At 44.2% G+C, this 23,912-nt stretch overlaps 5 protein-coding genes across 14 annotated transcripts; 2 read left to right on the forward strand and 3 right to left on the reverse strand.

Moving 5' to 3' along the window:
* Positions 1–16: 16 nt before the first annotated feature.
* Positions 17–1,406, reverse strand: LOC132794290 (elongator complex protein 5). Its single transcript, XM_060804632.1, has 3 exons — positions 1,256–1,406; positions 578–1,193; positions 17–519 (listed from the first exon to the last, which is right to left on the reverse strand). Exons 1-3 carry the CDS (start codon positions 1,302–1,304, stop codon positions 423–425), a joined length of 762 nt encoding a protein of 253 aa, XP_060660615.1. The 5' UTR covers positions 1,305–1,406; the 3' UTR covers positions 17–422.
* Positions 1,407–1,861: 455 nt separating this feature from the next.
* Positions 1,862–7,549, forward strand: LOC132794289 (plasma membrane ascorbate-dependent reductase CYBRD1). 3 transcript variants are annotated; one of them, XM_060804630.1, is made up of 4 exons: positions 1,862–2,123; positions 6,297–6,509; positions 6,577–6,940; positions 7,005–7,549. In XM_060804630.1, the coding sequence occupies exons 1-4, from the start codon at positions 2,072–2,074 to the stop codon at positions 7,171–7,173; spliced, it is 798 nt and encodes a 265-aa protein (XP_060660613.1). In that variant the 5' UTR covers positions 1,862–2,071; the 3' UTR covers positions 7,174–7,549. The 3 variants fall into 3 exon arrangements, with proteins under 3 accessions (XP_060660613.1, XP_060660614.1, XP_060660612.1); XM_060804631.1 differs by lacking the exon at positions 1,862–2,123 and adding an exon at positions 2,479–2,602; XM_060804629.1 differs by lacking the exon at positions 1,862–2,123 and adding an exon at positions 3,122–3,591.
* A 1,065-nt stretch (positions 7,550–8,614) lies between these two features.
* Positions 8,615–14,794, reverse strand: LOC132791271 (adenylyl cyclase X E). Of its 8 annotated transcripts, none has more exons than XM_060800124.1 (14): positions 14,633–14,794; positions 13,710–13,944; positions 12,812–13,109; positions 12,508–12,754; positions 12,125–12,436; positions 11,496–12,063; positions 11,250–11,425; positions 10,972–11,187; positions 10,274–10,520; positions 10,163–10,207; positions 9,838–10,106; positions 9,684–9,778; positions 9,474–9,625; positions 8,615–9,409 (listed from the first exon to the last, which is right to left on the reverse strand). In XM_060800124.1, the coding sequence occupies exons 2-14, from the start codon at positions 13,824–13,826 to the stop codon at positions 8,681–8,683; spliced, it is 3,471 nt and encodes a 1,156-aa protein (XP_060656107.1). In that variant the 5' UTR covers positions 13,827–13,944; positions 14,633–14,794; the 3' UTR covers positions 8,615–8,680. The 8 variants fall into 8 exon arrangements, 7 of the variants coding, with proteins under 7 accessions (XP_060656107.1, XP_060656106.1, XP_060656108.1 ...); XM_060800123.1 differs by having other exon boundaries at positions 13,710–14,142; positions 14,203–14,794; XM_060800125.1 differs by having other exon boundaries at positions 14,724–14,787.
* Positions 14,795–15,419: 625 nt separating this feature from the next.
* LOC132791039 (regulation of nuclear pre-mRNA domain-containing protein 1B) lies at positions 15,420–17,228 on the forward strand. The gene is made up of 4 exons (XM_060799820.1): positions 15,420–15,723; positions 15,786–16,486; positions 16,559–16,702; positions 16,837–17,228. Exons 1-4 carry the CDS (start codon positions 15,573–15,575, stop codon positions 16,987–16,989), a joined length of 1,149 nt encoding a protein of 382 aa, XP_060655803.1. The 5' UTR covers positions 15,420–15,572; the 3' UTR covers positions 16,990–17,228.
* Positions 17,229–17,322: 94 nt separating this feature from the next.
* On the reverse strand, positions 17,323–23,244 carry LOC132791038 (intraflagellar transport protein 172 homolog). The gene is made up of 5 exons (XM_060799819.1): positions 23,067–23,244; positions 22,660–23,005; positions 22,315–22,601; positions 21,120–22,163; positions 17,323–21,061 (listed from the first exon to the last, which is right to left on the reverse strand). The coding sequence occupies exons 1-5, from the start codon at positions 23,103–23,105 to the stop codon at positions 17,531–17,533; spliced, it is 5,247 nt and encodes a 1,748-aa protein (XP_060655802.1). The 5' UTR covers positions 23,106–23,244; the 3' UTR covers positions 17,323–17,530.
* Positions 23,245–23,912: the final 668 nt, after the last annotated feature.

Genomic DNA, 23,912 nt, shown 5'->3' on the forward strand with positions numbered 1-23,912 from the left:
AAGAACAACAAGTCAATTAGCTGTGGCAGAGCATTCAATTTCTTCTCTCTTTTATAACTCGGATTTAAATCAAATTTAATGCACCTTTTTCAATCCATTCTTTTTCTCTTATAGATTGTTGTGTGGTAAATGTGGTGTGAATGTGTCGTCTGAATGTGTTTTTTATGAGTATTACAAACAAATTGTTAGATAAGATTAAGAGTAACTAATGCGATGCAATTGTATCTGTAGCATTTTAGTATATAAACTTTCAAACTATTCACAAAACAAGAGTTTCATTTTCGAGCCGGATTTTTTGAAAATTGGCTGAGCTCCCTTACAGGTATTTTTTTAATTGTTATTGTATTTAGAGACCTATGTAAATATTTAAAGCCAAGGCGATTTGTACTGCCGTTTGCTGTGTGTGTGTGGAGATAACTCTTCTAGATTAGCAGATCCTCATCCGGATCCTCATCATCAAAGTCGTCGTCCGCATCAGGAGTATAAATAATGTTGCCCTCTGTGGCTGTATCGCTTGTGCTGTTAGTACAAAATGAGGTTTAGTTACGGATATGACGAAAAGAAACTTCACTCTTACCGCTCGTATGGCAGTGTAAGCGCATTTCGTGCTACCATCTCATCCTCGTCCAACTCAATTTTAAAGGTGCCACCTGGATCAGCTGCCTTGACGCCTTCCTCCGACTTGACTTCTGTGACAGTTGCTGCATTTGCTGCTGCGTCAGCTAGAGGTTTTACTTTGAACTCTGTCTTGCTGACCTCGCAAGTGTATCGCCTATTGCTAACGCCACCGCCTGGTTTGCGCGACAGCAACGACAACGTGGTATCCGTCTCTAGGCGTAACACCAGCTCCGAGAGGTACTCGCAGCCGGCCAGAATGTACTCGGCGTCAGCGTGTAGCAACAGTTGTGGGGATGCCCACAAGAAGACGCGGCTCACATGCTCGCAGCGTCGCAGTCGGTTGATGAACTGAAAGATGTGGGCGGGTTTGTGATAGCACAACAAATCGGCGAGTGTTGGCAGTATAACATTGATTGCGCTCTTTGGGTTGTTGTTGTCACCCAGCAACGTTTCAATGCTGGCCACGTGCTTCAATTGGGTGCCAATTGGCAGCACTTTAACTTCCTCGCCCTGTCCCTGTTCTTTCAAAAGGCTGTCAATGAACTTTGCTGCGATACGTTCGCGATTCAGTTGATCTGTGCAAGGCAGAAAATAATTGTTTTAATTACTTTAACAGTGTGCGTTGCATTACACTTACCAATTATCAGAACCACCTTCTGATTGGTCACCATCAAATTGGAAAGCATGTTGCATTTAATTGGCACAAAACAAAAAAATAAAATAAAAAATCAAACTGCAGTTTGTGTTGTTGCTCGTTTTGTTAGCGATGCACAAATCGGGCGCACACCTGACTTATCGATATCAGCCGTTGTAATTCAGTGAGACCAAGTGTCAGGTTAATACTGAAAGCTCGGCAAAGTCGAACTATTTTGCATATTTGGAGTGATTGTTTCACAATTGCGTTTGCTTATGTTACGTTTTTTACTAAAATCATTTTAGATTCCTTGAAGATGTAGCTGTTATCTAGTTCTGCACCTGTTTACAGAATTGCGCCCACTCCTAATCAAGTGTGACCAAGTTAGAGGCATTTTTTTGTCGTAGAATAGTGCGTTTTAAAACTCAACTCGCTGTCGCGCTTAGTGGTAATTTGATCCACTCTTCCTCTTGCAGCCATTTTCCAAGTGAGTAAACAATAACAACAGCAATTATCATGCAGGGCAGGTAGATCGATTACAAATCCGATTAAGGGAAACGTGCAACCTTGAACTAGTCTTCCTCATACAGTGATTGCCGGTCATTGGCACGAGCAGTGATAAGAAGATCTCTTCTTAATTTGTTTGCTTTTGGCTTTTGTTAACGCCGCGTCGCGGTAATGCAGACCAAAAGCTGACGCCCGCGAATCGCTCTGCGGTTGCTGCAGCTGTAGTTATTGTGATTTTTTTGCTTGACTCATTCGGTTGTGGTTCTCTTCGATCGCGGCGTTCTTTTTTTTTTGCTCGTGATTACTCGTTAGATGGAAGAATTGGATACAACGTGGCTACTGATTGACACATATACGGAAAACTGTAAGTATTACGTTGCAACTGTAATTGTAAGCCAAGTTTTCAAATTCGTTACTTTGAAACAAATAAACAAAGCATTAATATCCAACAAGTGGTTCACACCGTGTATCTGTGTGCATTTGTGTTAGAGCTTTCGTTTGTATTGGTTAATGCTTTGAACTTTCATGTCAAAGAAAGCTTTGTCCGAAAGCTTTTGAGGGGAAGTTGCGGAGGCGTAGCTGCGCTGCCGCCTGTCGCCTTTGCAGAATTTTCACTGCATCCATATGGAAAATGGATTGAGTTGTGATACAGCCAAAAATCAAATGCTGCATACAACGCAATTTGCTCAACAAGTTAAGACCAGACAGTAAACAGCTGGCAAAGTGAATAATAAATTGATAAAACTTGCAAAAGTCTTTTAAGGCAATCGCTTAAAATTCAAAACAAATAACAGTAGTAAAAAAGAGGAAAAAAAAGTGAATTTAAAATGCTCTTCTCGCTGGGTAAGTGACAAGTGCGTTTTGCAATTATTATGCATAGAACATTTTATAAGCTATTGAAATGCAACTCAGTCAGCATCTCAAATGAGGTTTAGTCAAAGGAATGCGCCTCCCTCTAACCCCCTTTACATTTTGCGGTTAAGTGTTGTGCATATTAACAACAACAGTCACAATAACAACAAAGTAGCTTTAGGCGATTGCATGCCAACTTCTATTAAGCATTTTATGCAATGTCCACTGGGAGCTCTTTAAGGTTCATTCTTAAATTACTCTATTAGTTAGACAATTAGGCGACACTTTAAGATGCGTTATTAAAAGCTTCCCACACTGTGCGTAAGCTTATGATAAATTGTATAATTTGCCGACATTTGATGTCAGTTAAAGCTGTGGTATTGCAAACTTTTGCTACTCCCATGCGAGTTTTGTCTATGCGTCAAAGCTTTTGCGCTGCCAACGTCATCGTCGGCAGCGCTGCCAAGCGCCCCGCCTAGCGAGCAAAGCGCCAACTTTAAATTCAGTTGCGCATTGCACTTTGAGGTGCTCGGTTGGTTGTATTCGCATTTCGTTGCATTTGCATACGTGTGTGTGTGTGTATTGTTTTATTTTGTCTAACTAGCGACACTGCTATTGCCTGTGCATGCAAATTAAAAGGGGACAACACGCAATTAGACAGCGGGAGTACGTGTATTGATTTTCAAGTGTAACTAAAAGTGTGACCATGTCAAAGGATTTGGATATTGAGCAGGCGGCGCAGACGACGGCAACGTCAACGCCGACAGCGGCGCCAACAACGACCTCAATTGAAGTCAAAGCCGAGCCTGTTGCTGTTGTTGAATTGGCAGCGGCAGCAGCAGCAGCGAATGGCGAAAATAATGGCAAGGCTGATCAGCAACAACAACAACAACCGCAAGCAGTGACAGCGGCGGTAACAACAACAATAACAGAACAAGTGCAGCCAACAGTTGCGGCTGCCGATGCGGTCGCAAGTAAAGGTATAAAAAACAACAACAATAACATGCATATTAATTTTATGGCCGCGGCGTTAAACAACTCAACGAATTTAGTGCGGCGTCGAATTAGTGGTAAAAGCTTAAAACAAAACGCAGTCGGCAGGATAGACTAAGAAGAAAGCAAAAGAAAGAGAGACAGAGTGGAAGATCAAGAGCGATGATTGCAAGAGAGCGTTAGAGAGAGAAACCGTTGCAATTGCATTACTAATGCTCATACTTCACTTGCTGATGCTTCTTCTTCACCCTCCGAATGTGCGTTCGTGTGTCTGTTTGTCTGCACCCGTCTCCCGCCCACTTCTCCTTGGTCTCCTTGTGCAGAGTCATCAACATCGCAACAAGTTGAATTTCACTTTAGTTTTTCAGCATTTTTGTGCCGTTTGTGTTTGCTCGCCGTATTTATTTTACTTTTGCTGTCTTCAACTTTTTACGCTTTTCCAAAGTCGTCGTCGGCGTCGTCGCATCTTGAAAAAGTTTTACTTTTTATGTAGATTGTTTATTTCTTTCTCGCTGTTTTTTCTGCGCCATTCATTACCTTCAAATTTTGCGCACGATCTGTTGCAACGCTTTGTTGCACAACACCAACAACAACAACAACGTGCAGCACGCCTGCTTAACTAACACTCGATTATTTATAATGTGCACTTTAAACATTATTAATAGGTGCACGACTATTAATTTCTCTGCCCAGCAAAAAAAAAAAATCCAATTAATAAAGCAGCCAAAATTTATTATTGTATAATATGTGGCACGTGTGAAGTTGCAAAGTATCTGCCCCTAAATTCAAAACTAGCTCCACTTTTAAAACATTTGCATATCTTTTGCGAACAAACAAAACTTCAACTCAAGCAGTTGATAAGCAGCGATAAAGCAGAGTCAAGGTTGTCCTTAAGCAAAGGTGAACTGCTTGCACTTGCCGCTATCGCGAAACAGATACTCAGCCATTAAACTAGTTCAATCTATCAAGTTCATCTGTTGTAAAGTGCCAAAAATTAAAGATGTAAACGTAAGCATCGGCTTTTATCAATAGCAGAACTTACATTTGCATAGCATTCGCAAACAAGAACCTTAAATTAAAGTAGCTGACAAAGCGAAGTCAAGGTTGCCAAAAGTGAACTGCTTACAACTGTCGGTAGCTGTAAAGTAGCTGCTCATTTTACCGATTTGTATCGATTCGTAAGGAACTTTAAATCAAGTAGCTGGTTAGTGAACTGCTTGCTCTTGTTTGACTTGCGTTTCTGCCTGCTACTTGATTTATCTAGCATGTTGTACTTTTTCTTTAACTTCTAACACGCGCACAACACATTTCATACATTTCATCAAAAAAGCATTCCGATTTTTAATTTATTTGCAATTTTTTATCTGCCTTTTTCATCCCGCTCCGCTTCATTCCACGACCATATCGAAAACTTTAGATACATAGCGAAAAATGCTATTTAAAGCGATTTGGTATCATTCTGCCACTACAGTAGATTGTATAGAGGCTGCCAGACAATGTTTACACGTTCTGCTGATAACAAACTAACAGAACAGCACCATTTCCAGCCCCACTCCCACTTCCAGTCCCATCGACAATACTGATGCCAACCACCTGCTGTTCTATTGGTCGCCTTAAAATGTTAGGCAAACAATTAACATGCTGTGCACATTATTATGACTTAAGGCGTGTAATCTAATCACAGCAATTCGCATTTATTACAATTACTTGCAATCCGATACACAAACAAATAAACACTCGCTGCTCTCGCTTAAAGATCTCAGCTTGCCGACGGCGTAGTTTATCGACGCTTTTGCTTATCGATTACACAGATCACTGGAATTACATGCCACGCCTGTTGTTCATGTGTCGTGTGTCTATGATATCATATGACAGCTATGTGGGGAACCCAATTGACGGGTCACAGACTCACAGGCCATCAAGATTGCATTATAGTTAATTAATGGATCAACGGCGGAAAACACTTGGAGATCTTAACGAGTCTTTCCAGCTTTTTTTTTGTAATGACACCAATTTCAATTAATTTATTCTGTTTTAATGAGATGTAGCATCTTCAGATCTATACTTGATCAAATAACGAGTATTAATTGAAGCTAATTATTTATATACAACCACTTCTTATAAATAGGCAAATTTTAATATATTGAACTGCTTTAAAATACTTATCACAGGATCAACTGCTTGCATATTAACTACGCCCTAAGCAGTTCGTGTGCTGAAGGGACTGAATCTTTAGGCAGCATCTGCTTGAATAATTGCCAACAGCTTGCACTGCTTTAAATGCACAAGCAGTACTTTTACTTATGTTACGTATACGCTACATATGAATGTGTTAAGAAATATGAAAGGCATTTCATAGTCTTTCAGTTATAAAAAGATAACAAAGAAATTTCATGCAGATCTTTGTAAATTCCATAGACGCTACTGACTACTTTAAATTACTTTTCCATAGCTATGCACAACAATCATATGTATCTGTTATGTTATTTCATGTTCAATGTGCCAAAAATAGATATGCGCTCTTCTATAGTAATGGGAATATTTTTGGGCAATTTATAATTTATACAGCCACTTTGCATTCTTTCATCAAAACTTATGCTGGCTATTTTTGATAGCAATTTTTAGGAATGGTTTTCTGCTGTTGTTGTTTGTTTAGCGCGTTTCAATTTTTGTTTATTTTTGGCTCTTGCAGGCGGCAACAACAAGTCCACTATGGATCCGGCACTGATCAACTTCAAGGTGCTCTATGTGCTGACACAGCTGTGTGGCCTGACAATGATTGTGTTGGTTGGCACCTGGATTGGCCAGCATTATGGTGGCTTAGGTGGCTCATCGAATCCCAAGCTCGAATTTAACTGGCATCCATTATTTATGACCATTGGTTTCATCTACTTGTATGGCAATTGTGAGTAGTCTCATTAACCGGATAAAGGTGCAACTAATATACTTATGGGTGCAACTCTTTCTTGTAGCTATTTTGGTGTATCGCGGTTTTCGCACCACGCGCAAGAAGACACTGAAGCTCACCCACGCTGGCATACATATGGCTGCCTTCATACTCACGGTGATTGCCCTGAAGACGGTATTCGATTCGCATAATCTGGCCGATCCCCCAATTCCCAATATGTACTCGCTGCACTCGTGGTTGGGCCTGTCGGCTGTGATCATCTTTGGTTTGCAGTATGTGGCTGGTTTCACCGCCTTCCTGGTGCCGGGCATGCGGGAGAACTACAAGATTGCTCTGATGCCACTTCACATCTATTTCGGACTCTTTGGCTTTGTGTTGGCCATTGCAAGCGCTGTGATGGGACTCACTGAGAAGGCCATCTTCTCTCTGTAAGTTGTAAAACATATTGAAGCCACTTCGAAGTCAACTAAAACTGTTTTCATGCTCTTCTAGGGGTGCCAACTATTCCACATTGCCTGCGGCTGGAGTGCTGGCCAACATTATTGGCGTTCTCTATGTGATCTTCGGTGCTCTCGTTGTTTACCTGGCCACAGAGCCATCCTACAAGCGCAAACCTCTGCCCGAGGACACGGCTCTGCTCGCCAGCAATGGCGCCGAGTAGGTCTCGAACCATCTACCATTTACTTAAGCTCAAAACTGTGCACAAAACGTTTATATATATATATGTTATGTATAACAAATTCCCCAAGAGAGCGAGTGAGCGAGAGAGAGATTTATTTGTGGATTTTTTGTTCTGCTCAGCAACAGAAATGTTAAAGTTAAAGTTACATTTTTTAATTATAATAGTGAATAATTTATAAACAAATGATTTGTTTGTGTGACGAAAAGTTACCTGCCTGTTTACCCGTAACGTGACTCGATCTGACATCTGTATTATACGAATATTTGTAATATATATCCATTTATATATATCTATATCTATATGTATCTATTTACCGTAAATAAAATTCTGTAATCAGAACGCATTCGCTACCAAAACACTCAATAAACATAAACAAAAGCTAAGCTGTCAAAAGCGAACAGTAGGCTATGATCGATCTAATGCCTATATACAAATTATTTGACAGTTTCTGTATGACAATTTAGTGTAAATAGGGCAGTATAACCTTGAGGTTAGAGATAGTTGTCCTAATCATAAATATTTTGTCAATACTCGCAAAGATCTACTATTAAATTCATTTCGTGGCTCTACTTTCTTAGAATGCTTGCAATTCGCAAAAGGATTCAATATTTTGCACTCACAGCAAACATAATTATCGATTGGCATTCAAAGATTTTTAAATGTGCACAAAAAAAATTTGTCGAACATTTTTTCAAGGGGGAGGCATAGAAAATTAAGTCAAAAATCAAAAATTCAGCTGTAACTTCGCCATTTGAAGGTCAAGAAGAATGTCCTTTGATACAAATGTAGCTCTTTCTAAGCTATATTTAAATCCGCAGTAAAAAGGACGAATATCCTTACAGGAGCTGAGTAAAAAAGAATATTTTCGCTTGACGAAAAATACCCATATCTCGAAAGTCCTTTGAAGGATACTCTTGAGACTAGTGTTATTTAACGGCTATTTACTAGGTCTATCTTCCTGCTAAAGGACATCGGCGGGGTCCTGTTGATTCCTGAGTTATCAAGGATTTTGTGTTTTTGAACAGATTTCAGGCACCTTTCGACCAATATTTTTGAAGTGTACGATCCTTAGATAATCCCATAACTTTTTGATGCCAATCCATAGAGTTGGTTTTAACAAACCCAACGAGGCATATCCTGGCAAAATGCGCAAGTATACGGCCGAGTTATGGCTGATTTTAGTTTAAGGACTTTTCTTATAGAATACATGCTGTTAGAAAATAGTATATAATTCGGTCATTTCTTCATATAACATAAATAGTTCTTCTCTTGTTTTCTACGAACACGCAGTAAAAAGGATTTAAGTCGATTCAAGAACATTAATAAAAGATATTTGTAAATGGAAACAGAAATTAATTCCAAATGAATTAAAAGGACATGCTGACTAGATAACTTCCAAAACACATTCCTTTTTGATTGATTTACGTTTATTTACAGATTACAAACATACATAATGTACAAGAGGATGCATTAAATAGAGGATTAACTAAGTGGGTTCTGACGTTGACGGTGCCCGATGCGGCAGAAATCCTTCGTAATTGTCGTCCGTCCCCAAGATGTAGGTGGGAATGTTGCCACGCCCCTTGACAAAGGTCATGCCGCGGTAGTTGCACTGAATATTATAGTTGCGCAACTTTAAGGCTGTGTTCTCAGTGACCTGAATCTTGCCAGGAATCCCTGTGGAGTCCATGCGGGAAGCCATGTTGACAGGATTCCCCCAGATGTCGTAGTGAGGCTTCGAGATGCCCACAACTCCGGCCATAGCTCGACCGTGGGAGATGCCAATGCGCAGCATGCCGTAATCCGTGCTGCCCTCGTACTCCGACTGCATGTTTTCCGCATTGAATCTGCGCATGGCTCGCATTAGATCCAGCGCAAAGTTGGCCATCACTTTGATGGCTTCGTCATTGTCCCCGGTGATGTCTTCTCTGCTCATCCGCGGCGTATTGCTTATGATATTGCCCTCGTACTGACCACGCTCCAAATCTAAGGCAATTGTGCTGCCATTGCCAAAAGGCACGCGCTGCACTTGCTCCGAGCCATTGGGACGGTATTCACTGCGTCGTCCGTTGGGCATCAGCGACAAGTTGCGAAATTTGATCTGTGGAGCATTCACCTTCTCGGAGCGAGTGACGTCCAGACCACAGGCAGCCATGTACGTCCAATTGGCCACCTTGATCTTCTCCACGCGCAGACTACTCGAGTATTTGTTGAGCTGGAAAGGAAAGGGAAGAGTGTGAGTCTAGGTGAAAGCATGCTTGAGTTAATATATTCCTAACCACATCGTCAAAGTCGCAGATAATCTCGTTGAGCACACGTAAACCTATTTTGTCCGTATCAAAGTTCTTGATGGAGGCAAACATCACAGCCACATTGTCGTACTCCTCGTAGTAAAGCTCGTTCTGCAGCTGCGTTGATAGATAGAATTCAGCTGAAAGTGGAGAATGATTAGAAGTGACTCTTTAACATATTTTCCCCTCAGGACTTACCCACGTGAGAGGGCAGAATATTGACCAGTAGTACTTTGATAGTATCGTTGGTAATCAGCGCATCGTCCTGCTTCTGCAACAGCTGCCGCTTCCAACTGCAAACATGCTGTGTTCATTAGTTGGATCGGAACAAAGGATTAAGGACAGGACTTACTTGTAATCCACCTTGGCAATGAATTCAGTTTGTCGCTCCATTAAGTGAAAAATACCTAACGTAATTAGTATTAGCAGAATGTGTGAATACTCCGCATTCAAATTGGCATTTGTCGATGGACTGTCCTTAAAGATATAATGAAACTCGACCATCACAAGGATCGCATAAGTCAGTGTAATAATCACAGCCGCAGTTGTCTTCACGACAAAGGGAATGCGCGTGAAGAGAAATGTTGTGCCGATGATCAGCGTCATGCAGTTGGTGAGCACCTGAAAAAAGAAATATGAATTACTTTTGAAAGCTTCTAAAGTTAAATCTGACTTACCCAGGGATGAAAGCATTGCACTGCATCTTCAGGTGTGCAATCCATCTAGGTAAAAAAAGACAGTTGGTTAAACACTTTTAAAATTAGGTAAACAGCAATCTGAGTACTCACCACTTGCATGGCAGCCACAGCAATGTAGGAGGTGATGATCAGGAAGTAGACACTAATGCGAAGCACTATATTGCGCTGCATGCAGTCGGACAAACGGTAGAGAAAGCGGCTTGGCTTGAAACGTGGTCTTGACTGTTCGTTATCCGAGACATACATGATCCAGAGCTTCTTGTACCACGAGATGATGAGCAGAGTGCTCAGCAGACTGATGGTAATGCCATCGATGATCCAGTAGTGATATTTGGCACTGTAAAAGAAAGGAAATTTAATAAATACTTATAGAGAATTAGGCTAATTATGAAGATTAGCTGAAACTGACTTTCGCTCTATAAAATTGTATTCTTAATAACTTTGAAATATATTAATCAATCCTACTTAATTGAAATGATAATTACTATTAAGTTTTAGTTATTCTGATGGATTTAAGAGACAGAGCAAAAGGGGGATGATTTAATTCTTAAACAAAGTTGGGGCAATCGCAACAGTAGCAGTTTTCTGCACCTCACATTCTTAGGTCTCTATATGAACAGACAGACAGACAAAATAGCTAACATTAGAACATGCAACATTGTCTTATCTATTCACACTAAGCGATAATCTATACAGTTTCTTGAGTTGTAAGAGGTTCCCTCTGCTTGTTAAATACATTATGATTCACTAACATCAAAGCTTTCTCTATAATCGTAACCCATTCTTACTCCTTGCTCAGCAGCTGAATGGTCAGCAGGCTCATGTACACAATCCAGGAGAGTGCAATGCTGTACTTGAACATCATATCGGGTTCCTTGATGTATTGATACTCCCAGTTGCGTATTTGAAAAAGCAAACAGAACGAGCTAATGTTGCGTCGAAAAGTCTCCTCCTCGATCTCATCCTGCGTGGGATTCGTCGAGCGTCGACACAGTTTCGTCATTCTGTAACACAACAGGCTTGATTAGCAATCTCTCGACAATATTCCGTTTTTATTTCGATTTACTGTATACGACCGATGGGCATTTTATCCAGCTCGCGGCACATTTCCAGCTTGGCCTGGTTACGTACTTGATTGTATTGCTGCAGCGTTGAATTGTACATGAAATTTGACTTGCTGGCCTCGCTCAGCTTCTTGGCGAGCAGCTCACGCTTCACGCGACGTGGATCGTGCTTGGGGTCCTATAAACTTTCGTCAATGTGGGATTAAATCGATGACAGTCGAATCGATGGACACATGTGGAATACTCACTCGTAACGATTTGATCAGAAAGGTGCGTATGTTGTGCTTCTGCAGCACGGGATCTTCGCGTGCCTTCTCCGTGCCATCCTCAAAGAAGTATTCACCATCCAATTTGCTCAACGTATGCTGACTAACATGCACACGTCCGGTGGCCCCAGTGGCCTCCAGTCGATTGGCGATATCCACATCCTTGGACCAAATGTCAAATTGCCACTTTGCCGCGCCAATGACGCCGGACAACACATCACCCGAATGGACGCCAATGCGCATATCGATGTTGAGATGTCGCTTTTCACGAACATCGCGTATGTCCTTGATCATGCGCAGTCCTAGATCCACACAGCACATAGCGTGATCCTCGTTTGGACTGGCTAAGCCAGCCACGCAATAGTAACAGTCACCCAAAAACTTGATGCGCATCACATTATGCTCCTCGCTGGCAATGTCGAAGCGCACGAAGAGATCGTGCAGCGCCTCGACGAGTTTCTTTACATCTAGCGTTGTGGTTAGATGCGTGTAGTTTACCACATCCGCATAAAGCACAGTCACATCCTTATGTGGTTCAATAAACAATGTGCTGCATGGAAGAGAGTGTGATTTACAACTTTATATGCTTGATAAGATAACATTATACTCACCCATGATCCGGTTGTCGCCAGCGCTTTATCGACTGACTGCTGTTGATCGAACGCTGATCGAATCGCGTGCGTTGCTGATGCTGCTGCTTGGAGCGTTCGATGCGATTGCGCACATCCTCCTGCAGTCGATCAGCTATTTGGGCGGGCAGTATACTGAGGAGTAGACTTCTCTCCTGATCTCGTGCATAGCGCAGCAATAGATTCTCCTCCACGTACTGTCGACGATCCAGAAACGTAGTGCGCAGCGCAATGTCACGCATCAGACGAAAGAAGATGCCTAGGCAATTGACGCTGATTAGGTAGAGGGCTTCGCTGCAATATGGAATCTATACAATAAACATATCCGAAATACGATTGAATAGGAAATCTCTTAGGCTGCTCACTTGACAATGCTGTGCATTTGATTTTGCTGATTTGTCTCATAGTAGCTGTCTTGATTTCGCTCCTTGGACGCGATGACCAAACTGTAGTTGATGATATAGCAAATGGTCACTGCGATGCCTAGGATCAACGGCTGCAGTATGTAAGGAATGGGCATGAACATGTAGATGGCATACAAGGTGTAAGCATCATAGATGGGATTAAGTATATCGTTGGTAGAAGTCGCGTGGTAAATGTTGAGACCAATGTCTAAAGAAGTATTAATTCATTATATTGAGTTTAAAATAAATGTCATAGCTGACTTACCCATCAACACCATAACGGACACGGCCAGCCAGGAGGAGGCGTAAACAATCCAGCCGTGTTTGCTGATGAGTTCGCTCTTGAAGTTGATCGAAAGTATTAGCCATAGCAATAAGCCCGTTACCATGTAGGCCACCATGTCAATGTAGGAATAGGTCAAATCCGATGAGGTCAGCAACAGCAGTGTATGAACGCTGGCCACCAGTAGCTCGATGAAGATGAAGATCGACAAGTAGCCAATGCGCAGGCGGCGCATGTACAAGTCATATGACTCCTCTAGCTCGAGGTTGCGGCATTTGCGCTATGGTCAAGTGGACAATATAAAATTAAGAGTATATAAATTGCGACAAAACAAAAACAATTATTATCTCGTTAGTAACGACTAAAAGATACCCTGTTCCCTTGAACTTTATAATCTGATTATAAATATTCTCAAAGTTCTAATTATTTTAATATATTTGTATTCACAATTTCGCTATATTTTTAAAATTTAAAAATTTGTTCGAGATTTCCAAAGTATTAAATCTACACAAAAACTATATTTTCAGAGAAAATTTATTTTGTACTTCAAACATTTAATTCCGGATTGCGTTCCATTAAGAAACTGAATGGCACTAAAAAACATAGTGTATAAAAAACGTTATTTTTCGATATTCATTTGCTAATATGACTAATTGTGGCATATATTCTAAAATCGGAAATAAGCATGATCTTGCATTCAGGAACTTTCCTAACAAATTCATAGTTTTGCTGATAAAGAATATTTGTGTATACTTTATATGATCGAAGAGAGCTCAATCAACTCTTTACCTACAATCAGATATGGCACAATATCCAATATACCCTATTTCCGCTACATTAATGCGAGTATTAAATTGAATTGCAAACAAAAAGCACTTACCACCAGATAAGTCCATTCCCAGTTCTTTTCATTGTGTGTAGTGGGAATTCGATCGATATTTGATCGAAAGGGATGTGTACGATTGCCCTCGATACCAGAATCGAATTGTGAATTCATTTTCTTTTTATCGTTATCGTCTTGTGATTTATCGTTGCGCCTCGGCGTTGTTCAAGTCTCCAACATTTTTGGTGGCAATTGCGCTGCAGCCCTCTCTCCCTTTTCACACTCTCTCTTGCTAGTAACGGAATTCAGTGAATGTTGATTATCAGATCAAACTCTTATAACCATATAAAAACAATACACAAATGTTGAGTCAATCAACCAGTCGATTGACACCAGTCACCGAGCTTATCAGAGCGCCAAAGCTATGCGAGCGTGAGGGTGGTGGTGGCTAAAGGGGAGTGCGAGTGAGAGGGCTAAGGCAAAGGCTTGGCTAGAGAGGGAGAGTACTATTTGCTACTACACTACAAATATTTGGCTTATTCTCCTTCACCTTCAACTTCTGGTGCTCCGCTGCTGCTTCGACTTCTTCAAGTGTATCGCAAATTGCGAGAGTTGCGCGACAGCCGCAGCTAATTTAGCAATTTGTCTAATGTGTTGTTGATAGCGACTAATGGTTTGTAAATCACACACTCTTCACACAGACACACACACTCTCACTCGCGCACTGCATACACTCACTCAGATTTTTATTATCTGGTTCTGCAATTGCACATTCAACTGGACAATGGCTGGAGAAATTGCTGAGAAATTTATTGCAACTGACAACAACAAACGGAGTACTTGAAGTGCTGGTAATTCGCACTTCACTTTTTTCGTTTGCCAATAAATACGATAATAATTAATAATAAAAATTAACACCACTTAAGCTCGTCGCGCTGCTACAACCAATACAAAAAAAACGGACAGGTATCACAAATTACTCTTTGACAAAAAAGGCTGATAAGCCAGTTAACGGCAGTTACGGCTATTTGTTGCTCTGCTCGCTGAGCTAAACGCGGGGCGCACGCTTACGTTTCTGCGCTCAATATCACAATGCCCACGATTCCGCCTTGATATCGACACACGACCAATACGCTTGAAGTTCTGCGACCAACTAACTGAGGGAGAGAGAATCGAAATCGACACATCATAAACACACCTGCTTATCGGTGTGAGTGGCTTTGGCTTTGACGCGTGCTTGCGTCTGCAGCTGATGGATTGCATTCCATTGCACTGAATGAGCGATGGGATACCAACTTATCAAGAAATTTCGATGTAGCACATTTTTTAAATATTTATTTAAATATACGCGCCTATAAACAAAATAAAAAGCTTTATTACTAAATCACCTAAGTTGGCAGCACTTATAAGAACCATATTTCACTGTGATTGGCAAGTCATTTGATGTTATGGATGGGTATTGCGCTTAACAAATTATCGACCCACCACCACATTTTATTGGGAAACATTTTATGTTGTGTCGCTGTTATACGTCTGCTATTAACAGTATTGGGCGCCGATAAACAGCTGATTGCAATGACAAACATGAATTTTACAGAATAGTACGTGCTTTTTGTAAAACTTTTATTTATGAAAGTGTTGCTAAAATTATTTTGAGATATAACATAGATTTATCAGAGCCCTCCAATTGCAAAAGATATGCGGGTGCACAAATAAACTATGATAATTGTGTGCTGTTAATTAACATTCGAAGCGAATGCTAAGTATCTATAGGGCTGTTAGTCAATCACTAACAGGAAGAAGAAGAATTATTTTTGTTTTTCGGCCGTGTGTTTTATTTTTTCCTGTCCTTTTTTTCGTGTACGAGACGTTGTATAAATAGAAACTGGCCGAGTGAGCCAGTAAGTGAGAGTCGCTGCAATGTCAGCTTTCACGGAATCCGCGCTGATCAAGAAACTATCCGAATTGAACACCAGCCAACAGAGCATACAAACATTATCCTTATGGCTCATTCATCATCGTAAGCATCACACTGTCATAGTTCAAACCTGGCAACGGGAGCTACAAAATGGTAACTAACTTCCTAAATGCGTAACAATTATGGTATAGTAATTAAATACCCATACATCACAGTGCCGGAGACTAAAAAACTGACGTTCATGTACCTGGCCAACGATGTCATCCAGAACAGCAAAAAGAAAGGGCCTGAATATGGCAAGGAGTTCAGCAATGTGCTGCCCAAGGTCTTTGCCCACATCGGCGACACCTGTAAATCGGACAAACTGATGGGCAGCCTAGGCCGCATACTCAACATATGGCAAGAGCGCGGTGTCTACGATGCCAAAACAATTGCCGATTATCGATCCCGTTTGCATCATGAGGCGGCCTCAGGAGCACCAGCAGCTGGCTCTGGAGCTGCCGGCAATAGCAATGGGAATACCACTGGTAATGGTAGCAGTAAAACACAGCATAGTGATTCGAAGCACAGCAAAACAGAAAAGCCGGATAAGCGAGAGAAGCGTAAGCATGAGGAGCGGCCATCAAAGTCAAAGAGAATGCGAACGCCGCATCATACCACATCTGCTGCAGCGGCTGCTGCTGCAGAGCCAGCTGCTGCCCCGGAGGAGGAGAATGGCCACACGCCACCATATTTGCCGCTGGGCGAGCCCCCAGAGCCCGAGGAACTCATCAAGGCGCTAACCAACATTGAGAATTCGGCGTCTAGCGATGCTTTGGTTCGTGAACGCATTGCCAAGCTGCCGCCGGAGATATCGGAGATCAGCTGCATTACCAAACTAGAGGATAAGGACAAGGCCAAAGTGCTGGCCAGGCAGGTGAGTTTCAATTGTTTATATTTTGCAATATTTAAAATATATCTTTAATGTTGTACTTTTTATGGGATGCAGGTGAATGAAGCTGTTGATCTGCTCAATGATTATAATGCACGTCTCGCTGCCGAAATGGAGGAGCGCACCAAGCTGGCGGCCATGTTGCGTGACTTTCAGGCGGAGCAGAAGGAGCTGCTAGCCCAAGCGGAGCAGCGTTTGGATGTACGTCCTCCATGTGTTTTAATGTTTGAATTGCGAATTAAATTCCCTATTATTTTGCCTCCCTCAAAATTCTTGCATTTTCGCTTGGCTTCCACTGCTATTGTTGTCTAACTGCCTGTCTTCTTCTTCTGCAGGAACACAAGAAGAAGCTGGCCAAGATGCTGGGTTTGCAAAAGGAGATACGCGATCATCTTTCTAATCTGCCAGATCTTACTCAGCTGCCCGATGTCACTGGAGGCTTGGCTCCACTGCCCTCGGCCGGAGATCTCTTCAATACGCTTCACTAAGTCCAGGACAAAGTTAAATGAACAATAGATGAGCAGGCAGTTGATGTACCCCAGCTACCCTAGCACAGCAAGACGATCAATAAGAGAGATGGAGAGTCGCACGTCCTAGTTTCGTACACCATTCAAATTATAAAGGGATCGCTCGAAGCAGCACTTTCAACAAAGTAAATCTGGCGAAGATCAATGATGGTCGCAATCGCTGACAATTGTAATTAACATTTATTGATGGTTAAATAGAGCATATAATTACTTAATTGCATTGATTTGTTATTTATATTTCTGCTGGGGTATAATATAGAGTTTTTATGCGGATTTAGAGATTCATTTGTAATAAATATTTCTCAATGGATTTTTCCATTGAGATTCATTCAGGGTTTCCTCAGATTCTTTCGTCTTAATCTTTTTTCTAGAAAGCAATTGCATAGATTTATTCTTTTATCGCATGTCGACATTGCCTCATTTCGGATCTTCTTTAATATCTTTAGTTATTCAGATTTCAGATAGATCTTAAAGGATTTTATGGAGTATTGTTCATTCCTCTCTAGTGCATCACATAGTTGGCGGTGCCCTGCCACTTCTCAACAAAGGCAATGATGTCGGTGACACCGCTGCCAGGCGCCATTTTCACGGCCACCGCAAACTTACTCCAGACATCGCGATTGACCTGACTGTTGGACGACTGAAAGGTCACAGGCTGGCGTCCACGCACAGGATAACCACTGAGGAGACAGGGCATATCATTTGCACCCAGACTCGATTCATAGAGACCACGATCATCGTTGGGCAGCAACTGATCGACCTGCTGATCCATGCTGACAGCCAAAACCCATTCACGCACCTCCTCATGCAAATTAGGCTCGTTCTTCAGGTGTATATCCTCGGGGAGTGGTACAGAGCTGGGGAAATCGGTGGCCGCCAGATCCGAGTGATCCACTAGATTACCAGAACCCTCCTCAATGGCCTCGCACACATCTAGGTAGTGATTGAGCATGACAAATGCCTCGGCTTCGCGTCCAGCTTGACGCAGCTCCATACCCGCCTCGTAGAAGCCTTTGTCCACGGGTAGCACATCCGTGTGTCGCAGCAACGCCAGGGAGAGACGTACTGCCACCGGTTGAAGGGAGGGAACTGGGCGACAGGCAGCTCGGGTGGCGTAATAGTGGGCAATGGTCAGATACTGCTCCGCCTTGCCGGCAAAGGCAGACTGAGCATGCTCCGAGCCGCGTACTCCGATAATCATGCGGTACAGAAAGTCACGCAATCGCTGCCATAAGCTGCCGCCCTCCGATTGTTCCTCGCGCAGCGACAGACAGTCCAAGGCGATGCGCGAGTAAAGATTAAAGTGCTCCTCGATGGGCGGTGCCCCATAGCTGAGATAAAGTCCAAGGGCGTTGATGCAGTCGCTTTCGCGTATCAACTGCGCGGCATAAGCAGCCACGTACTTCTGCAGCACTGAGGGATTCAGCTGCTTTGCCTTATCGAGGCACCGCTGCCATTGTCCCTGCTCAGCCAGCAGATCCAAAGCGCTAATGATGTCAATGTCCGCCAGTTGCTCCACATTGCCTTCATGCTTTAATCGGGATTTCTGTTGTTGCTCTACGTAGGCCAGCAGCTCGGCATCAATCTCCTTGGCCAGGCGACGTGCCTTCGACCATTGTTCCGCACGGATAAATACATCCACCGCCTGCTTCGGCATATCAGCAGCCAGATAGAGCTGCGCTGCTGGTCCAATTTGCTTAATGGCCAACAGGCGTGGTCCCAGGGTTTGAGCCAAGTCCTGTGCATCCTTACCCTCCAGGAACTGATTGACTATCTCGGCGGCACGAAGTAGAGCACGTTCTAAAGTACCGGCATCATCGGCATTGGAGGCATCGATTTGCATTAGACACTCGGCTGCCTTGCGGAACTGTTCGCGCTTGGCAAACTCCGCAGCACGTTGCAAATATGCGCGGGAATCAGAGGTGACGTCCTCTCCCTGCTGCTGACCACGCTGCTGCTGGGCGTGCAAGCGACGCAGATCATTCATGGCCGAGGGATAATGCTCTTCGGCAATACGAAGTGCATCCTCATACAGGGATTCCTGCTTGTAGTAATCAATGATGAGATCGGGACGCTGGGCGCGCAAAAGGAGCATCTCGTAGTCCTGATAGTTGCGTGTCTCCAGAGCAGCGGATGCCTGACCAATCAGCACATCGTTTATGGCATCTGGCAAATGCTGCTCGGCCACATTGAGAGCTGCCGTCCAATCACCCGCATGCTGATACATGAGTATGGCTTCCTTGGGCTTGTGAGCTTTCAGGAACTCTGCCTCGGCTTCTTCGAACTTGCCCTCATCTTCCAGAGACATGGCAATCTTCAGATGCACCTCATCAGTGGGTTTACCAGCAAACCGACACAGCTCCATGGCGAATTCAAACTGTCCCGAATCACAGGCAAAGCCCACAGCAGTGTCTAGCAGTCCCAGTTTACTAAGCAGACGCACAGCGCTCTCGAGTGGCATGGACTTGGCCCACATGTAGGCCACCTGCTGGCTAGCACCCTCGGTACCCTTCTGCTTGGCCACACGATAGCCATCCTCCCAACGGGACGACGAACAATACATATGCACGGCGGACTTCCAGTCCCCGGATGCGATAAAGTGCAGCTCGGCATTCTTGAATTTGCCACGCGACTCCAGCTGACGTGCCAGGTGGAGATGGGTGCTGTCCAGTAGATCTTTGTGGTAACGCTCCACCAGACGTATCATGGAGTCGTAAAGCTCCCTGCGTTTATACATGGCTATGGCCAGATCGGGTTCGTTGACAGCAATCAGCACCTTCTCGGCATCTCGGTATTTGCCCTGCTCCTCGAGGCTGCTGCCGAGTTGCACAAAAAGCTCTCTCAGTTGCTCCGCCTTAAGGTATTTTTCGCCAAGCACGTAGGCACGCTCCCATTTGCCATGGCGATTGAGCAGCTCGATGGCATCTTTGTACAGATTAGCACGCACCAATAAATCCTCGGCGCCATCCAAATCCCCTGCAAATGCTAAGTGCTTGGACAGATCCAAAGCGTAGCGTTGAATGAGCTCAGGTTCGTCCAGAACTTTAGCTATTTGCACCGCCTTGCGCCACTGCTTTGCACCCACAGCTGCCTCAAGCGCTTTTTGCGTAGCACCCGCCTCAATATAGTGATTGATGGAGGCATCCAGCTGCTTGCGACTGACCAACCAGTCGCCCCACTGCTCCTCCAAGGCAGTCACTTCCTGAGGCGACACCACACGTGCCAGTTCTAAGGCTCTGGCGTAAGCTCCTCCCTTGCGATACAGCGCTAATGCTGCTTCCGGGCGGGACAGACGATGAGCAATGTCACCGGCGAGCTCGTAAAGCTCACAGTGCACTAATCCCTCGGTTACCTGCAGCATCAGTTGCTCGTCCTGCAGCAGATGAGGCGTCTTGAGAGCCAGACGTGCCGCGCGAGCAGGTTTGTTAGCCTTGAGGAAAAGCGCCATTGCCTGCTGTAATTCCCCCTCATCCTCAAGCACTTGGCCCGCCTTCTCCTGCTGATCGGTCTCGAGCAGAAAGTCCATGTGTTGCTGTCGTAGCTCTGCAAGACGAGCATATCCTCTTCTCTCGGCCAGGGCGACAGCTTCATCCCACATACGCAGTTGTTGATACATTGCCAGCGCCGCCTCTATGTCACCTTGCTCGAGATAGATCCTTTCAGCTGCTCTAAGATCGGAGCTGAGCAGCGCCAACTTGGCACGCACCTCGGGACAATGAATGCCCGGACTGCCAGTGGCTTGCTCAAAATTATCCGCCTGCTCAATCATCTCGGCCAGATAGTAAGCCTTCGACACGTTTGCCAGAGCAGCATAGCAACGTTGGGCAACTCGCAGATTACCCTCCTCTAGTGAAATAATGGCCAAATTGTGCCACATAGCCTTGGCAGCTGGCTTGTCGCCCAGCGACTCCAAAAAGTGCACGGCACGTCCAAAGTCGTTGTCATTGACTGCAGTACCGAATTCAACGAGACCCTCGTCCAGCTGATAGCTATGCTCACTGGGTCCGTCCTGGGAGCGCACCACAGTGTGTCCCTACACAAGATGAAGTCAGTTAGTATGCACCTAAAGAGAAAAGCCCATTAATACTAACGTTTTCTCGGAGCACCTCGATAGCTTCTCCCCTCATGGTTTGCAGTGTCACGTGTTCGGGTAGATCGATGTTATACCAGATAGCGAGATTGGTGTTGCTTTGGGCCACGACGACATCGCTCTGTGGCACCCACTGAACAAAAGAGATGTTGCTGAGTAGCGTCTGCTTCTTGCCATTATAGTTGTCAACAAGAATGAGTCGTAATTTCTTATCCCGGAAGAGCAGCTTGTGCGCCGTCTCACTGAGCTCCAGCCAATCAATCTTGGTCTCGTGATTAATTTGTCCGCTGACCTGTTGACTGACCAGATCCACAACACAAATGGTCTTGGCATCCAGCAGAAAAGCGAGCTTCTTGTTCTCTCGCGCATTGCCACGCTCATTTAAACGAACGGAGATGACGTGAGGATTAACAAATTCGGTGCGCACCGAGCCGAGTATACGATTGTCACCATATTCCACGAGGCTCAATTCTCCCACATTGAAGACAAGACAGACATGCGGGTTTTCGAAGTAGAAACGCTCATGTCGTCCTGATGCTGTCCACGGGACTTCGCTGGCAAGATTCCGCGTAAGATCGCAGAGTATAAGCGACTCCTCAGTACGTCCTACTAAGTAGTTATCCTTGCCCATGATGCGCACATCATCAATCTCTAGTCCCAGCTGTGATTCGATGGTTAATTGCTGCGTTGGCTCTGCCAACGAACGCACCAGCAACTGACTTGGTGCCACAAAGATCAACTCGAACTTGTCCTGCCAGATGGTTCGCTTCAGTACAGACTCGAAGAGCAACACCGCTCCACTAACAGATCCTAGAGCCAGGCGTGCTCCATCCCTTCGCCAGATCAACGCACTTAAAGTATATAGACAGCTAATCTCCTTGCTGGCACTTTCGCTCCAAGCACTTTGACGCGGACTCCAGGCAAATATCCTTATTCGATCGTAGCTGCCGAAGGCCACAGCCTGACCATTGGGACTGCAGGCGGCCACAGTGAACTCCCGTTCTCCTTCCGTGCGGGAAAAATCGAAGGTGCGCTGCTGGCGACCCTGAGCAGGCGTAGAGTTAGTGGCAGAGAGAGGAAAAGAAATTTAAAATAGGACAATTCATTAGACCTGACAACATAGAGATTCATCTGGAGAACTCCATCGGCCGTTCCTCTACAAAGTATTTCAGTCTTGCTCAAAACTCCCTACTCACCACGCTGTCGTAAAAGATGATGCGCTGATCACAACCTCCTGCGCAAAATCCACCCTGAGGCCAGGCGAGAGCAAAGGGCGGCACAGGATGCTGAACAATACGACCCAATGGTTCGCTGGCCTCCTCCGTGAGGTAATAGCGAATAATGTTGCCATCGTTGTGTCCACTAAGGAAGCCAGTTCCTTTGGTATTCGAGGCTAGGGAGATACAGATGCTGTCGCCGCCATAAAGACTTTGCGACTTGTTGCTCTTGCAGTGCAGGGCACGAATCTTGCCATCCTCAAGACCTGGAAGAGACAGAAGTAGGAAATTACTTGCAATTTGAAAAGCTCCACTTCGGCTTACCTGCGATGATGGCGCCTGAGGTGAGCCAGATTAGAGCAGTAACTGCTCCAGCTTGGGGAAACTTGTTGCAAATGACCTTCTTGTCGTTCCACGACTCGCCCAGCTTGTACACATAGACAATGCTGTCGCTCTGCCCCACAGCCAACTTGGTCGAATCTGGACTAAAAGCTAATCCTCTGATGACATAGGAGTTCTTGCCATTCGCTGCATTCGCTGGCTTCGTGCTAAACTTATCCCTGCGCTCCCCTGCATCATCGTAGAGTAGAATGTGACGATCTGCGGTGGCAATTGCCAATTTCTGCTGATTAGGGGACCAGGCAAGTCCTGCGATTCGTTGAATTTGCTCCTACATTAAAATTCCCAATGAATCGCGACGATCTATTTGCTTAAGCGACTTTAAATCTCACCTGACCCTCGAGCAATGTGCGCAAATATTTCAATTGCATTGTGGATACGGTTCGTTTGCTAGTATAATCTTCAATAAATTCTGAATTTCAACAATAAATTTTCAGCTAAAAGTTCTACGCTTGTTATGGCCAACAGTTGTTGTGGCAACCAGCAACCAACAACCAGCAACGCGGCAACGTGCGTAGTTGCAACCCCCTTTGACGTGTTGTCTATTTTGTTGGTGCTTCCGTTTTGCGCTTGCCATTCTAAATAAATGGCTTTTGTGCTGTCTGTGGCATGCAGCAAAAGCTGAGGCAGCAGCAGCAGCAGCAGGTGCCGGGCATGCCACAGGATGTGGCAGCGACGATTGGCGCAATCTATTGTTGTTGTTGTCAAAGCATTGACGCTGGTTTCCCAGCCAAAGCGAAAGCTACATACAGTTAGCATTGTTTGCTCGCTCTACAGCCACAATCGCAGCCTGTTGGCCTAGTCCTGGCAGCAGCAGCAGCAGCAGCAGAGGAGCAACAGCTCGTGTGGCGCATGTATCTGCGAGAGTTGTGTGTGTTTGGCGAGAGCGACTGCGAGAGAGCGCAGATTCATACAGGTGTGTTTGCGCGCACTAAACGAGCGTGTGAGAGGGAGTACATAGCAAAATCAGAGTGTGGGAGAGAGAGAGACAGGAATTACTGAGAGCACATTTGGTAATAAGGGAGGTTTCTGCTTAGGCTGCTGCAGCGACACTACCGGCGGATTTCTTCAGGTTTGTGACTGCGCTAAGCAGGACACTCTTATAATATATAATATAAATATACTAACATAAATAGTAAATATAATAGTTCAAAAACGTTAACTATTAGTTAATTATA

Source organism: Drosophila nasuta, chromosome 3 (genome assembly GCF_023558535.2).
Source record: "Drosophila nasuta strain 15112-1781.00 chromosome 3, ASM2355853v1, whole genome shotgun sequence".
In the NCBI taxonomy this organism is placed as follows: Eukaryota; Metazoa; Arthropoda; class Insecta; order Diptera; family Drosophilidae; genus Drosophila; species Drosophila nasuta.

What these genes read in the sequence shown, in the direction of transcription:
- LOC132794290 (XM_060804632.1), bottom strand. Translation starts at nt 1,304, where the DNA reads ATGCTTTCCAATTTGATGGTGACCAATCAGAAGGTGGTTCTGATAATT. An exon ending in GAAGGTGGTTCTGATAATTG is followed by an intron (nt 1,194 to 1,255) that starts GTAAGTGTAATG and finishes TGCCTTGCACAG; the next exon opens with ATCAACTGAATCGCGAACGT. An exon ending in CTTACACTGCCATACGAGCG is followed by an intron (nt 520 to 577) that starts GTAAGAGTGAAG and finishes TTGTACTAACAG; the next exon opens with CACAAGCGATACAGCCACAG.
- LOC132794289 (XM_060804629.1), top strand. Translation starts at nt 3,318, where the DNA reads ATGTCAAAGGATTTGGATATTGAGCAGGCGGCGCAGACGACGGCAACG. An exon ending in CGATGCGGTCGCAAGTAAAG is followed by an intron (nt 3,592 to 6,296) that starts GTATAAAAAACA and finishes TGGCTCTTGCAG; the next exon opens with GCGGCAACAACAAGTCCACT. An exon ending in CATCTACTTGTATGGCAATT is followed by an intron (nt 6,510 to 6,576) that starts GTGAGTAGTCTC and finishes TCTTTCTTGTAG; the next exon opens with CTATTTTGGTGTATCGCGGT.
- LOC132791271 (XM_060800124.1), bottom strand. Translation starts at nt 13,826, where the DNA reads ATGAATTCACAATTCGATTCTGGTATCGAGGGCAATCGTACACATCCC. An exon ending in GGGAATGGACTTATCTGGTG is followed by an intron (nt 13,110 to 13,709) that starts GTAAGTGCTTTT and finishes ACTTGACCATAG; the next exon opens with CGCAAATGCCGCAACCTCGA. An exon ending in TCTGCGACTTTGACGATGTG is followed by an intron (nt 9,410 to 9,473) that starts GTTAGGAATATA and finishes TTTCCTTTCCAG; the next exon opens with CTCAACAAATACTCGAGTAG.
- LOC132791039 (XM_060799820.1), top strand. Translation starts at nt 15,573, where the DNA reads ATGTCAGCTTTCACGGAATCCGCGCTGATCAAGAAACTATCCGAATTG. An exon ending in GCAACGGGAGCTACAAAATG is followed by an intron (nt 15,724 to 15,785) that starts GTAACTAACTTC and finishes CATACATCACAG; the next exon opens with TGCCGGAGACTAAAAAACTG. An exon ending in CCAAAGTGCTGGCCAGGCAG is followed by an intron (nt 16,487 to 16,558) that starts GTGAGTTTCAAT and finishes TATGGGATGCAG; the next exon opens with GTGAATGAAGCTGTTGATCT.
- LOC132791038 (XM_060799819.1), bottom strand. Translation starts at nt 23,105, where the DNA reads ATGCAATTGAAATATTTGCGCACATTGCTCGAGGGTCAG. An exon ending in GCACATTGCTCGAGGGTCAG is followed by an intron (nt 23,006 to 23,066) that starts GTGAGATTTAAA and finishes ATTTTAATGTAG; the next exon opens with GAGCAAATTCAACGAATCGC. An exon ending in TCATCTTTTACGACAGCGTG is followed by an intron (nt 22,164 to 22,314) that starts GTGAGTAGGGAG and finishes ACGCCTGCTCAG; the next exon opens with GGTCGCCAGCAGCGCACCTT.